This window comes from Motacilla alba, chromosome 4 (genome assembly GCF_015832195.1).
Source record: "Motacilla alba alba isolate MOTALB_02 chromosome 4, Motacilla_alba_V1.0_pri, whole genome shotgun sequence".
In the NCBI taxonomy this organism is placed as follows: Eukaryota; Metazoa; Chordata; class Aves; order Passeriformes; family Motacillidae; genus Motacilla; species Motacilla alba.
The window spans coordinates 17,985,295-18,000,665 of record NC_052019.1 but is presented as its reverse complement, the minus strand read 5'-3'; the positions used below and the strand labels follow the sequence as shown (position 1 = coordinate 18,000,665).

The following is a 15,371-nucleotide window of genomic DNA, read 5'->3' as shown; positions in this document are numbered from 1 at the left end:
GTGTTTACTGTGTAAATGCTGGCTGGAAAGTCAAGAAGTACCTTTTGTGAAGCTTGTCTTGCAATCTTCAGGGACTTCAGCTCAGGCTTTACTTTTTTTATTAAATAAATTTAAAAGCTTCTGCTTTCTAGTTTTGTATGAAAACCGCTACCCATTTTTTTTATTCATCATCTTTTTACTTCTTCCATTGGATTCTTTTGTATCTTTTTGGATATGTGGCTGCTTCTGACTGTGTGTGATTATCTGTTGGGTATTTTCATACCACAAGTTCCCTGCATAATTTGGTTCTTCCAACACAAAATTCCTTCACTGTTACAGGAAAGTACATTCATCTAGGAGCTTTTGCATTTTGAAATATTGGTTGGATTTGTTTTGCATTTTTTATGTTTTTAATTAATTTTGTCTTACAGTTGGAGGGTTGTCCTCTTTGCTATTAGTTAACGCTGTTTTCATTACTGAGTCTGGCGAAGGCAGAATTCTGATGCACGCTTGACAGGGGGATCAAATTTCCACAAGATCCATGCCTCAAAAGCATTAATTGCATTCATACTGCTGCAATGCATTGCCTGACATGGCAGGGGTATAAAAAGATCATTACTATCTTCAGGATCAAGGTATTTGCAGCCAGTGCCCTTAAAAGGAATTAGGGATTGGAGTGGTCCAGTTAGACTCCATGGGAACAGCTTGACTTTCATTATTCTTTAGTATGCACCAGAACTTTCTCAGAGCTGGACTTATTCCAGGTATCTCTTGACCTGGTGTTCTCTTGAAAGTCTTTGTCTTGGATGGGTGATTAGATTTAGGATGTTGCCTTAAGGTGAAACGTACTAACAGATTTAGAGGGGCGAAGTGGCTGTTACATAAATGTCGGTTCTCATGGAGATAAATAGAGCAGTGTCTTGCTGCCTCCCCAGCCATTACTTATCAGTTGGCACTTGTTCTGGAGGCCACACAAACACCACGCTTAGCTGATCTTGCACATTTCCTGCCGTTTCCCCTCTAGGTTTAAGGTAGTGTCAGTCACTAAAAACATGAGCATCCTGAATAGTGGAGGACTTCCTAAAGGATCTGCAGGTGTTGCTTTCTGCATTGCTAAAATATGTAAACAGTAAGCGTCTACAGCAGAGTCCTCAGATGAAGGGTTTCTTGCACTATTTTGTCTGCAAAAGAGCTGGAAAATTGCCTTTTTCCATTTGGTTTAAAACTAAATTCTCAGAAATGTTTTGGAAATTTTCAGATTAAAATCCGTCCTGTTTCCTAGCAATGTGTACTTGTTTGCTCCCTCAGTTCTTAATTATGTGAAGTTTTTAGGGATTTTTTTAAGGAAGCAGTGCAGGATAATATGTAAATCTGAAGCATAAAGCTACATAATGATGAACCTGCTTGTATCACATGAAACAGAAAAACAGAGAGTAAAGAGTCAGTGCTGAACACTTGCTGGTCATAGCATGCAAGTGATCCATTACTTTGGTATGATCTGATTATTACTATTTTTAATTGAATTCTAATCGCTAATTCAATTTGCTGCATACAGCACCTGGTCTTTAAAATCTGGCCTTTACTTAGTACTGCGGATAAAAACACGCAGCTTTTCTGCCTTTGCCTTGCATATTGTGGCTCCAGTACAGAGTATTTTTTTCCATGTTGTGAAAGGATCATTTGAGATGCTTTTCCTGTTCTGTACTTCTCAATATCATTGTTAAAATTTTGTAGGGAACATCATTGATGCACGGAGGTTGTAATTGGTGAGGCAGCAGTTCTAACAGTGTGATTGTTCCAGGTGGGAAGGATACGATAACATTCAGTGACCCAGCCCTGCCTGTGATACAGCGGTCCAGGTCACCGTTGTCAGCGTTTGCTGATAAGCCTCAGAGAACTGAAGTACAAGGTGAGCACCTGGGACATAAGAACATGATGAGAGCTGAGCACTCATTTCTTTCCAAATAAAATGTAATAAATTTTCATGCTGGGATAGCAGAAGGCAAAGTTTCAGTGATCACAGAGATTGAATACATCATCCACAAGTAAAACAGATAGATGGTCCCAGTACAAATAGCAAAGAAACGACTGAAAAGTTACTATTGAATGGATTGCTAAGGTAGGGATCAGGTCTTACACCTCAGAGAATTTTCCTGCCAGATAACATGATTCTGTGTGAAGTTATTCATGCCATCTGTGTTGCAGTTAACTGATTCCTGCACTTTTCCCCTCAGTTAAAATGCACAGTAGGAAGCAGTCTGTGGAACTGGTTTAGCACTTTACTGCATTATAGGTGATGTCTAGATGAATGGCTTCCTGATTGCACATGGTAAATTGAAATACCCAACTCATTGTCCCAGAGAAATTGACTGCTTTTTCATAATCTTACATGTGTTTTTTTAAAAATCCTTCTCCAATAGCAAGCTTTAGCATCTCTCCAATGTCGGTCTTAACTTTATTTGACAGTTGCTGATAACCTTGATTTGTTTTTCCTTAGTTTTTCATAGTGGATGGGAGATGGATTATTATATTTGCTTACTGGCATTTGGATAAAGACTTTAATGGGCATAACATTATGATATGCCCAGATCTTTCTCAGCTAACCATGAAGCATCATAAACAATTTATTTGTTAGTCCTGAAACTAAATAGATTGTGGCTTAATTTTGACTTTATAGTCTGTGTCATTATCTGATAAAATGTGACGGCAAGGCTGATCTTTTTTTATAATCTTGATCAGCTGATACTTTTACTAAAAATAAGAAGTGAAACTGTAATGAATGGTTCTCTGGTGAGTAATAATAACTCATAAATATTCATTATTTTACCTACTTAATTGTTGATTTTTAATTAAATCTGCAGTTACTGAAAGTATTTACTTGGTGGCATTATGCTCTTTTCTTTCCATATTTGTCCTAGGTGAGGCTGGTATTACAGTTGTGATTACAGGCTGATCAGACAGGCAAGTCTGATCTGTCTCTCACATCTCATCAGACCCTCTTGCTGTTGCTTTGTAACACTGCCAAACCTTAACTCTGGGCTGAAGCTTTCCACATTGTGTTTTCTACATCAGCTTTTTTTTTTAAGATAGCCAAATAATTTCTTTTTTTTTTTTTTTTTTGTTTGTGTGTGTGTTAAATACTGATGACTACATGGGGTTTTGGTGGGCTTTTTTTTGTCTTTTGTATGTTTGAATTTGGGTTGTTTTTTTGGTTTTTTTTGTTTTTTTCTCTCAAATATACAATCATTTTCTGTATATACAATTATAGGCATTTGAAATCTAGGGAAAAGGTTTCCAGCCTCAGGAAGCAGTCTGGAGTTTCCACCTTGTTCTACATGATTCACTTACATATCTCATCTGCTGAGAAACAAACAAGTTATTCTGTTGAGCTTACTCTGTGCCACCAGTACTGGTAAAACTCTGTACGCACCATTCCTTTGAAATAAAGTAAACTTAGAGGGAAAAAAACCTGGAGTAGAGTGAGAAGAAAGGCCAAGATTAGGACTCCAGTAGATGGGGTTTAACAGAGCTGGTGGAAGTCTGAGTGAGGAGGGACTTGCATGTGGCTGAGCAGAGGTCAGAGCACAGGAGTGAGGAATCAGACCATAGGCAGTGAAAGCAAGATGTGATTAAAATATTGAAAGGTGGATGAGAAATGGGCACAGTGGGTATTGGGACTGGATAAACAAGGGGATATGGAGCAGGAACAGAAAGATAGGCAGGGGAAGAGAAGGGCAGAAGTAAACAGCCTTGGATAGGAAAGGACAGACCAGGATTAGACCTGTGGCAGTCATAGGAAGAATCAGTTCCCGGGAGGTCATCTCCTTCTTTTCTCCTCTCTGTCCCATGACCATAATGAGAACCAAGGTTAATCATAGAAATTCTGTCATCAAACTGGAGCAGGTTAAGAAATTACTGTTCTGCCTACACTTACAGGTTGGGTTTCCCCTTACCTTTATGTCCCAATATATCTGATAACCTGCAGTGAGAACTGAGACAAAAGTTATGTCTGTGATAATTAAACTGGGCCAACCTTTTGGTGTCATAGATGAGCACATATCTACAACCAGCTGTGCAGGGGACACCGTAGTTTCTAGCAGTAGGTGACACAACAATAACCTGTTCTGCTGCTCCAGATGCCTTTTCTGAAGGACGTTTGGGGCTGCCATTTTCCCTTCAAAGCCTGAAAAGGAAGCAGTGTGTTTTCAGCTGTGGGGCATATCCCTGTACTTGGAGCCACACAGCTCCTCTACAGTCAGTATCTGTGTTGGAATGATAGCTGGGTACATTTTGTACCACTCTGCACAGAGAATGACTGCTGAGGAGGGTCAGGAATATGGTGCATATTGCAATTTTTCATCTATACCACATACCTCCAAAATCTTCACAACTGGGAAAAAACCAGGAGTGTGTTCATCTACCATCATTCATCAAACAAGTATGCTCTTGGTTAAAGTATTACTGAAATAAAAACAAAGCCACTCTTATTTTCCTATTCATGGAATGATCAGTTGAATGAAAACAGTTGATAACCACAATAACAGTGAAATTCTTACTTATTGTTATATATTAGATCTCATGGCACATTGGTCAGTCATGGCCTTTTAAACAGTAGCACAGGTATTTGGTGCCTGTTTGACTCAAGAAAACTTCTTAGCTTTTCAATAAACACTTATTCTTCATCAGAACTTTTTATAATGCATCAAGTGTTGCTCTAGCTAGATCTGTAGATAATCAGAGGGCTTTTGCAGGCTTTTTTTATCCAGTCTATCTGCTTACCCTGGTCTCATCAAAGCCTGCTTTAATCTGCACTTGTTATCATTGTTTCAGTTAAGCTGGATGGTGGATGTCTGCAGGATGTACCGTGCAGTTCCTGTGTGAACATGCATAATGACAGAGTACAATCATATGAATTAAAGCCTTTCTTGTGCCACGAAATCTCACTTTATCCGATGCACTGGATGGATTGTACCTGAGCATCACAGCTGCTAATGAACAGCTACTCGGGGTTTTCCCTTCCATTGTTGAATTCCTTGTCCCTGCTGTACTGCCTGGGTGCTGTTTCAGGCATTCCCTGAAGAAAACAGTGCTGTTCTTCTATGAACTTTTCTCTGGTGATTTAGTGCTTTGAGACAATTTATCTTCAGGAGATTGCAGCAAGGTGATAGGTTGTTGTTTTTCTACTGTAAGAGGGAGGAAACTGAGGCATGCAAAGAGGAAGGTAGAGTCCCTGCTAATTTCGAGTGCTAGTTTGAGGTACATGCATTTTGGCTCATTTGGAGCACTTTGATGTAGAGCAGAGCAGTACTGCACACCAAGCTCCTAGTTTTCCAGCTGACTTCTCAGATAATGAGGCTTAGATCCAGTGGGTGATCACCTTTTGAAAGTTAATTTATCCCTGCCTTTTCCACAGACTTAAATTCCAGCTCTTCAGGGTTGCATTCCTAGCTTTGTTGATGGCAGTAAGAGTGTCTGTTCCCCTCGTGCCAACCCTGGTCTCATTCACTCAGTAGCTCCCAAATTCTAAGTGAGGCAGGTATGATGGAGATAGGCTGGTCCTCTGCAGCCAGGCAGTCCTATTCTTGTGTGAGGCAGGATTCCAGTGAGAGAAATGGAGTAAATTCTTAAATAATGAAATGTAATGCATCTGCACAACAAGAGTAATTTTAAGCCCTCAAGGCATACTTATTTTTGACATTTCCTAATTTTTCTTATTTTACTTCGCAAGTTTATTTTTAATGAGGCTTCCTGTCCTCTAATGGACACATTAAAGGACACTTTCACAAGGATGTTTGTTTGCACATTGATTTTTCTCTATTTTGACTCTTTTTTCAGTGTTTGCATTTTAGTATAATGTTACACTTAAAATTCTTGTGCTGCTGCTTTGATTTTGCTGTTACCCTAATCAAAATAATCTTTTATGTTTGGAGAAATGTTGGAGGACTGATAACGAAACTTCATTATTGGATGAAAACCTGTGAAAAGCTCCAAATAAATGGAGCTTGTGTTAACCCCTGAAACTAGTGATGGGGGGATTAATGGTAAGCTGTGCCAAAAAATTCCATAGCTAAGTTCCTTGCTTGGAGTTGATATTTCTCTAGAAAAGTTTTCCTGACCTTGCTGTTCTACAGTATGGTACTGTCTGACTTTTAGAACTGTTGGTATTTGGGAAATATAGGTTCCAGAACGGGGCCAAGAAACTTAGCATTGATTGTTTATTGTCTAAGAAATAGACCTGGAGGGGATAGGGAAGCACTCTTAAATATTCCTTACTGAGATAAACATCTCTGTGGTCCAGCACTGGTAGTAATATTCTTTGGATCAGATATGTAACAAATGCCTCCAAATGACTTGAGCATCCTGCTGTTCCATTTCTCTTTCAGCAGAACAGAAGGGACAACGTGATGAAACTTACGCTGTTGCAAGTGAATCTCTGCCTCCAGAGGGAACAAACTTAAATAACAGAATCCAAAATAAACATTTTTACCCTTCATTACCCCAGCTACCTTCTGAGGAAGAAGACATAAACAAGCTTGGAAGTCAGATAATTAAACTGACAGTTGCAGAACTGGAAGGGGAAAGAGGAGGCGCTCCTGTGGGGGAGCAGGACGTGGGAGTTGAAGCAGAGCTTAATGATTCATCAGAGGCAGAGTTCCCACTTTCCAGCCCTGATCCATCTGACCCCACAGATCCCTCAAACTCTGAGAATGAACGAACAGGTGAAACTGAGGCCCTGAAAGACAATGACAAAACCTTACAGAGAGATTGTGAAATTCCAAATGAAAGAGAGGATGAAAATAGCAGCACCATGGATGTGGTGCACTCTGAGGATGCTGGAAGGCATGGAGGGCTCAGTGTTCAAACCGCAGACACAAATAACAGCTTTGAGGAGCTCTCTGAATCTGAAAACAAGAAACCATCTGAAGCTGCTGAAAACCGTGAATATTTGGATAACAGTTTGGCTTGAGGTATGAAATCCGGGCCCTCAAGCATCTCACTGTAATCCTTGTGCAGTGTCTGTGCTGTTGCAGATATGATCAGTTAAATATTGTGCTGTAGGGTTGATTATTTTATACCGAACTGTTAATAATTCTTTTAAAAAGATGTTTTTTTGTTAGTTCTGGCTGTAGTATAAACCAAAACCATACGGGAAAGAATTAGTGATGAGGTTTAGTCATGTTGGTTTTCTGTAATGATTTGAAGTTTCTATATAGATTGATGTAATTTTCATTAGTATAGGAAAGAGGCCAGTGATAATGATTTATCTTGTTGTCACTAGACTCCTGAAACATGTATGGTCCTAATGCTGGACTGTATTTTAATGTTGAGAAATGTCTCTCAAGGATGAAAAATTTGGAGTGATAAATTGAGAAGCATCTTAAGGCTGCGAGCTTTTGCTTCTTTCTCAGACTGTGTTCTGCTTCTCTTTACATATAGTGACTGTCAGTCCATCTGTAGCATAAGATCACTGTTCCCTTACAGGAAGTCTCTGAAAACCATCCCCGCATGTATATAGTTCTCTCATTACAAACCTTTATACCTTTGTATTTTTGTCAACTGTACAAAATTTTTCCTTTCCTCTCCCAGCTCATCTCATGAAAATGAAGCAAGTTATTTCACCAGATACTGAGAGCCCAATTCAATGAAGCTCCGAAGGAAACATCATCAGAGAAGCCAGAAGTCTTACTGTAAGAAACAGCAATGCTGTTCTAAAGCAGAGAAAATAGCAAGAGGAGAACCAGTGATGTCCTGTCCAGCTTACTTGGCTGTCAGTTTCTGGAATTGCATTCCTCTACTTACAGGAGCTGGAATAGGCCCTTGGGGTTAGTTAATGGGTGATAGGTTTCAGCCTACTCCATCTGTGCTTTCCTTTCTAAAGGAATTTTGTGTCTTTTTTATTTTCTTACTACTTGGAATTAAGGATAACTCTTCCTTTCCTCCTCATTTCACCAGTCTATGGTATGGTAGAAGGGTTATTTGCATTGTTGCCACTTTTTTAAACTTCTTCTCTTGAAGAGGTTTAGTCATAGAAAAACATTCCTATAATAACTAGGGGGAAAGGGAGCTGCTGTGTCATTCCCTGACTTGGTCCTGATGCTGGAGCTGTGCCACTCTGCTTCTAGGAAGGCAGCAACGAGGGAATACTTAATGTTGAAGTTAGCAGCTGTTGGGGAAGGGGAGGCAGGTCTTTCCTTTCCTGTTTGTAGCATAAGGAATAGTCTCTGCAGCTGTGGAACTTCTGAGGGCCAGCAGCCATCAAGGCAATTTTTCTGCTGGCTTGGGACCTAATTGTCTGTAAATGTTCATTTCTCACTCCTAGAACTTGAAACCAATCAGAGAGAATTAAAGCAAATTTAATAAAATACTACTAATAAAAAGGGAAATCCCTCCCAGACTGAGTACTTCTTTGACAAATAACTGCCAGCTGCAAGTTTTTACAGCCCACTTGTCAGCTGCTGAATAAAGAGAGTTTATATTAGCAGTACTGACAAACTCTTCTGTATGTGTAAGATGAGGTAGCAGGTGCTGCCACAATCAAGGTGTCAGAGCCCATGAATGGTTTGTATTCAGCAGAAGAAAGGCTCTATGTAAATTATTACATAGAAATATAAGGAGTGATAGTCGGAAGGTGAAAAATGTGGCTTGTCTCTGTTCTCATGTGTTTTCCCTAGCAGGTGCATTTGTGTAACCCTTTCAGTGTCTGTCTGCAGGATACAAAGCCATACTTACAATGCTCTTCAAATCTGTGTACTTTGTCTTTAAGGGTGATTGGACATTGCAGCATTCCACTGATGTTAAGCAGCAATCCTTAGGAAAAAAAGTTATATAAATAGTTAAGCGTATTAGGGACATGAAGCAGTAAAAAGTTTTTATTTTGTTATCTTGCTCACCATTAAAATTCCTCATTACCTGAAAAAACCCCAAGAGTTTAAGTGTTTGAAAGAGTGTTAAGATGTTCCCAGTAATTGTAACTGACTGCATTACTGACTCATTTTCGTGACAGTCAGAAGAAAAATAGCTGTAGAAACTAAAATCTCCAGGAGAATGTGCAGGATTTTTTCCTCTAATGCCTGAATGTCACATGAAGTAGCATTTTGTCTGAGATGTATTTTTTCCCTCCTTCACAGACTGATCATGCACAGAGCTAAATATCAATGCAGTCAGAACTGAGGCAAGCAAATAAGAAGGTCAAGATTTCATGTCTTGAGCTCAGAAACATTGAGGATATTTTATTATTTCCCTGCCCCGTGTCTTTCAGGACCCAGAGATGTGGGAATGAGTATTTTGCTCACAGTCCCTTAACAGCCAGTTAATGCTATTAGTTAATGAAGAGCTTGGTGTAAGGTTAAAGCAGTGCTGGATCAACAGCTTTTTAGTGCCTCATGTGCTGATTGTTTTCTGTGAGAGCATACTGATGTACAACCCAACAATTAGGGAATGTTGGTAAATGTCCTCACACCATTCTCCCTCTTAGATGTAATTTTTAAATCTTTGCAATCACTAAATTCCAGTAAGATACACAGATCTCTGAAAACCTCATTTCCAGTGTGATGCCACTGCTACAATACTGGCCCTCTCCTTTCTCTTCTAGCAAATGTGTATTCTTGCTACATTTTTAGCTTTCTCCCAGGAACACAAGACTACAAAGCAAGGAGACTTGTAAAAGTAAGACATTGTTGCTGCACTAGATGATTAGTAATTAAATATTCTTGTCAGTATCTTCCTCGGATATTGCTTTAATTGATATTGTTGTGTTCCCTTTTTCTACTCCTTTAGAAGTGCGGAAATCACAGCCAGACGTGAGCCTTTTTGGTGTTGGGCTTTGGGGAAGCAAACTGGGAAGGGAATTTTGTGGCAGGAGTATGGAAAAGCTGCATTTCACAAACTGATTTTAAGGAGGTTGTCGTACCTAAAGGTGAAGTCGTGCATTATGTGTGAGAAGGATTTCATTTGAAAGTATGATAATGTGGTTACTGGAAAAATAATGTTCACTGAATTTGTAAAATAAGTGTGTGAAAATGACAGATTAAGAAGCATCTTTTAGAATGCTGCTTCTTTTCTAAGTGAGACTATTTTTAAGCATATGGGAATTTGTATAATGAAGACAGTGGAATTTCTTTAATCCCTATGAGCTCAGGAATGTATTTCAAAATCTTAACTGAGATTAAGTTGAAAATCTTGCTGCATTTCTAAAAGATAGCATTTTGTTTAGCAGCTTCTGTTTTGTAGTCTGCTTTCTAAATTATGCAGTTTAATTTATTTGCAAACTAGTCTTTTGTTGCTGCCTGGATTAACAGCACAATGTGGTTAAACTATATTAATAAATTTTGTCATCTTTAATAAAAATATTTACTGATACACTTGTTCTACCCGCTTGTTTCCTTTTCTCTTAATATTAGATGAATTACAGCCATGGGGTGGTGTTTTAATATTCTGAGTTGTGTTAAATTTAAAAAGTAAAGCCTTACTAAGTGAAAGTTTTAAATCTGAAAATTATCTTACTTAAATCTTTTCACTGTCACTTCTCCCAGCCCAAACTGACTTTGTTCCTTCAGTTTTGTATGAAGTGACACACTCAGTATTTTTTTGCTTTGAAAATAATATTTCTCCCTGATCTGCTAACTTTATCATCATTATCTAAGCAGCTTTATGACTTTTGTATATAACTTTGTTACTAACAGGCACAGACTGGAGACTTACAGAAGCAGAATAACAATGGATCTCAAGTTCAACACAGAAATTTCTGTACTTTCCCTTATTTCTAGGGGAAGTCCACTACCCAGGTCTTGCAACACAACACCCAACGCTGTTAACAGCATAGAGACCTTTCTGCTTTCAAGTTGGCACCAAACTACAGAGGAGTGTCTAATGAGAGGGAAATTCTTACTTTTTTCCTTTGGTATCTAACAATCCCTTAAAAGACCCTTGCAGTGCACAGATTCTTTAGCCCATGCACCCTGTCCATCTGGACTCTTGCTCACATGCATTCAACTTCCAAACTGCATAAAAGGGAACCTTTTCTCCTTCAAGAAAACACTTACAATGTTGAGCTGATGCTGGTTTTATTGATGGGCTTACATAAAGGAAGCTCTACAAAAGTGATATACATTTCATAGAGGAGCAAGCAAACAGGAATCCTTTAGCCATATATCTTAGTGGGCAACAGCACAGCCGGAGTTACTTTGTGCTGCCCAGGCTGTAGATGGCATTTTGGACTTCACCTAAGCCTGGCTGTACATTCTTCTGTTGAGCCCTCTCTTCTTCTTGTCCATAACCTCGGGCAGTTTCTCTTCCCACAAGTTCTTGGTGCTTATCCCAATCACACAGCAAGCCAGACGTTTCCCAGCATTTCCATTTTCCAAACTGGCCTTATTATTGCCCTTGCCCATGTCATCTTCCTGCTCGTGGATCACCACAGATCTGCCCATGATGGAATATGGACCAAAGAGTGTGGCAAATAGGTTTGTTTTGTATTTTCTGATTTTGCCTTCTTTAGGAAGAAAATTGCCAAAATCTCCTGGGTGACGAGGGTGATTCACTCTGAAAGGGTTATAGTGTCCCCCTGTAGAATCACAGCCATTGCTGAGGTCTCCAAGCTCGTGGATGTGTATAGCTCTGCTGGACTGATTGTTATCCAGTGGAAACCCATCCAAGTAAAATAAGGCTTCCAGTCTTCCAAATGAGTAACTCTGCCTGAATAAGACTTGTCCCGTCACTTGTGGCTTGTCAGCATCTATTTTGGAGCTGGGCTTCATTTCACAAGTGGCGTAAATCATCCCATCAGTGTCATTATCGCGTGTTACTGGGTACAGCAAATTCTGCCACAGGTCGTTCACTTGTTTCTGTATTTCATGCAATGACTCCTGGCGTGGGTCAGTTTCCTTGTCTGTCATGACACCAGAGGCAGACAGGGTGAGCCCAGTGACCAGAGAAAGAATCAGAAACATCTTGGCAATTTCGAGCCTGCAAAAGATACAGGAAGGTACAAAGAATTCAGGGTGTTAGCAGTATGCAGCATGGCTGGAGAGAAAGACACACACAGGCGGTGGGGAGCTGAGTGAAACAGCTGGAACACGGTGCCAGGGGGCTGCTGCTTGCCAAACCTGTCTGATGTGATGAGCTGAAACTCAATCAGAAAGCATACGTGTATTTAAACACATACAACTGGCACCCATGACTAAAAGAAATTCTAGTGATTACGTATTTTAAATTAGATCTTGAGCTCAAAAACGACCTCTCTTTCCCTGCAGGAAGCAAGCAAGCCAAAATGTTTTAAAATCTATTTCTGAGTTTGTATTTTTGTATTGTAGAAAAGTAGGCTTTGCTACTTCAACCAATTCCAGCAAGGCAGTTTGCCAGGAGCTTTTCTTGGTCCATCTACTTAACCATTAGTTAGGCATTACAAACATAAAGCAAAAATGCAACAAGTTGATTACCTTGTAGAACCCCTCAGTAGTAGCTCTTCGCCTCTGCTCCCCTAAACCAAGACGTGACCGGACACAAGGCCAGAGCTGCTGGAAGGTGATGCTTACAGAAACTGCGTGTTCGTGTAGAAATTAGGTAACGCCGGCTCAGGGGAGGCGGCAGAGCCGTGGGAGGGGAGGGAGGCGGGGACGGAGGGAAGAAGGAAGGGAGGGGAGAAAGTTCTAGGCATTTTTGCTTTGGGCGGGGTGAGTATTTTATCCTTTCCTGGTGAGTTTGATACTCTGACTCTCGGTCCTCACGGGCATTAAAAAAAGAAAAAGCCACGAAACTTTGAAGTTAATCTGCCTTTTGGTGACTTCATGTGCTCATCAAAAACAAGTGAATTTGAGCAGGCAGGGAGGGGAGAGGGAGAAGCTTTATTAAGGCACAGTTGGGTGGTTTGCTCACTTGTGTGCTGGTTGTCTGGAGATAGTTTGCATTTTTATTTCTTCATTAATAAAAACAGAAACTGGTGCTTGAGCAACAGAAATTGTTTTATATGGATGTATACAAAAGGTTTTGTGGATTTAGAAACAGTTTAAAGTGTAATTGTTGAGGTACACGTCAATGATGCCTCTGAAGTTTTGGGGTTAGTTAGCATCTGCTCTTCTAGATCTGCTCCACTGAAGCCCTTCTGCCCTTTTTTTTTTTTTTTTTTTTGTTTTCTTAAGTAGCAGTGATTTCTTTCCTAAGAGTGAAGTAAGCAGCCCTGAGGCAGTGCAACATCAGACTGAGGCGCAGAGAAATTGCTCAGGAGCTGGCTGGAGCACGGACAGTTCACGTGTGTTTCATCATCCCATGAACTAAAAAATGCTCAGGGGGCATTGCCCTCCCACAGCACTTCCCAGTGATGTAGCTGAAATGTGGATTTGTCTGTCACAAGATCAGTTCAACAGGATGAGATTTCTGTGGAGAGAAAACAGTAGCTCTTACTACTCTGGAACAATTCTCAGTGCAAGAAAATTGCAAAGAAAATCCCTTTTCCCGGTTCACATCTTCTGCCAGCTGGGTAAGGAATGGGACTGTCAGCTTCTGCAATGCTAAAATCGTGTGTGTTAATCTTACCAGTATCATACACTACATCAGATCCAAGATACTCAGTTATGTGAGAGAGACAATTTTTTTTCTTTATGTATGAGGGAGAGTAGAGCTAAAGGAATGTCAAGTACTCGGATCATTAGCCACGGAAATACAGAATTAACTAACTTCGTTTTTGAATATTGGGATATTGAACGTGTACTTTAGCTCTGGGCTTCAGTTCCTATCTGTGAAACAGGACAGCTGGTATTTCTTCAGGGTCTTTACAAGTGTTTCAGATCCCTGTGCTCCTGGGCGCCGTGCAGGGTTCAGAGGGAGCTGAATGCTCAGAGAAGCAGAGTGCCAGGATTGTCCAGCACCCCACGCCTAACGCCACCTCCTTTGCTGCTCTTCCCAATTCATTCACTGGCAGTCTCTGAGGTGGGAAAGGCCGTACTTGCAGTGTGGTAATACAATGAAATTGCTTGGGTTGAAAGCATTTGAAAGTTTTATAATCAAGTTTTATAAATAGACACAAAAATGTTCAGCTAAGACAAGCCAAATGCAAAGGTTTAAGTTTATAAAATACAGGAAGGAAATGTCCAGTCTAGGTGCTATTAGAAAAATTACTTCTTAGCAGCATAAACCATTTTTGAAGGGGTCACAACAAATGGATGGAAGAAAGGAGCATCATCCATTGTTTACTCTTTGAGTCACAAAGTAGTGAACTGCAATTGGGTTTAACACTTTTACAAGGAAATTCCTGAGCCAGCAGTCAGTAATCAAAAAAGAGAATTGTAAAGCTTTTGTTGAATTATAAGGCATTTTGAAATTCATCCTAGGGACAGAATTTTAGCTGGCTTAGATACAGCAATGTTTCTGAATTCAGTGGCATTTGTGCTGTCTACCCCAGCTGGGATTCTGTCCCTGGAAAAACCTACTTGCTGCTCTTTTTTGATGTACTGCACATGAGGGAGGGAAGCAGAAATGCAGAAGGTGTAAAGGAGATGATCAAAGGGACAGAAAGGACTGCAGCAAAGTGAAATGATGTATTTGTAGTGCTCTGCACTTCAGAGAATGAAAAGGAAATAGTAGCTGTGGGCCGCTGTCAGAAAGATATATTCTAAAAAGGAGAAGGGATGATAACTACAAGGAATGCAATGGCCAGGGTGATTTGGCATTCATTTTGAACCTGAAAGATGGTCACTAAGTACTAACCAGGTGTATCATTAAATCTGTTGTTACCCACTGCCTGTGTTTTAATTTTCTGGTTACAAAGAGGTGTGAATAATGGGCTTGACAGCCTTTAAAGCAGACAGCAGTTACTGGGAAGAAAGCCCACAGTGACCTAACCATGCACTTGTTTTACAGTCACTGCTCTAAAAAAAAAAAAAAAACAGACCTCTGCTTTTGTTCCATTTCTACCAGATCTTTTGTATCCTGAGTTTCAAGCAATGTCCTAAAGATTCCTGGGCTATACAAGACAGACTAGTCAAAACAACTTCTGCAAGGCTCTCTAGACTGCATAGGAAGAATTTTTTCCTACTGTGAGCTTTGTAGCTGACTCTGCTCACAAGCTCCCAGTCCATGCTGTGACCTTCAGGGGTGGTTGGTTGGTGGGCTTGTTTTGCAATGACACCATTCCTCTTGCATTACTCTGCTGTTTGACATCATGTTGTTTGATTTGTCCAGCACAGAGTTAAACACGATGAGGAAAACACTGCATAGGAGAGAATCTTTTTCTAGCAAGCTGTAGCCTTTCTTGTGTCTCCAGCAGTTGGATCTGCTCTCACTGGTGTTTTGATAGAATGGTTTTCCATAAAAACAGCAACCAGACAAAGAAACTTCTATGTCTTTGGGAGTAAGTGATGATCTGACTGCTTTTCTCCACATATGGTGGCAGCTGGAAC

The 15,371-nt window shown here is 40.2% G+C and overlaps 2 protein-coding genes across 5 annotated transcripts in view; one reads left to right on the top strand and one right to left on the bottom strand.

Annotated features, from left to right (window-relative positions):
• CCDC149 (coiled-coil domain containing 149) overlaps window positions 1-10,338 on the top strand; it is a 51,467-nt gene extending 41,129 nt beyond the window's left edge. For 2 of the 4 annotated variants that reach the window (XM_038135347.1, XM_038135349.1), the window contains 3 exons: window positions 1,781-1,888; window positions 6,366-6,947; window positions 7,567-10,338. In XM_038135347.1, coding sequence (XP_037991275.1) covers window positions 1,781-1,888; window positions 6,366-6,946 — 689 coding nt within the window. In that variant the 3' untranslated portion in view covers window position 6,947; window positions 7,567-10,338. Of the gene's footprint in view, window positions 1-1,780; window positions 1,889-6,362; window positions 6,948-7,566 lie in introns of all 4 variants that reach the window. The other 2 variants (XM_038135346.1, XM_038135348.1) reach the window with 1 other exon arrangement.
• Window positions 10,339-11,025: 687 nt separating this feature from the next.
• SOD3 (superoxide dismutase 3) lies at window positions 11,026-12,574 on the bottom strand. The gene is made up of 2 exons (XM_038135351.1): window positions 12,417-12,574; window positions 11,026-11,943 (listed from the first exon to the last, which is right to left on the bottom strand). Exon 2 carries the CDS (start codon window positions 11,925-11,927, stop codon window positions 11,202-11,204), a length of 726 nt encoding a protein of 241 aa, XP_037991279.1. The 5' UTR covers window positions 11,928-11,943; window positions 12,417-12,574; the 3' UTR covers window positions 11,026-11,201.
• Between the last annotated feature and the right edge of the window lie 2,797 nt (window positions 12,575-15,371).

Excerpts from the sequence above, each read along its gene's own strand:
- SOD3 (XM_038135351.1), bottom strand. The coding sequence starts at position 11,927 with ATGTTTCTGATTCTTTCTCTGGTCACTGGGCTCACCCTGTCTGCCTCT.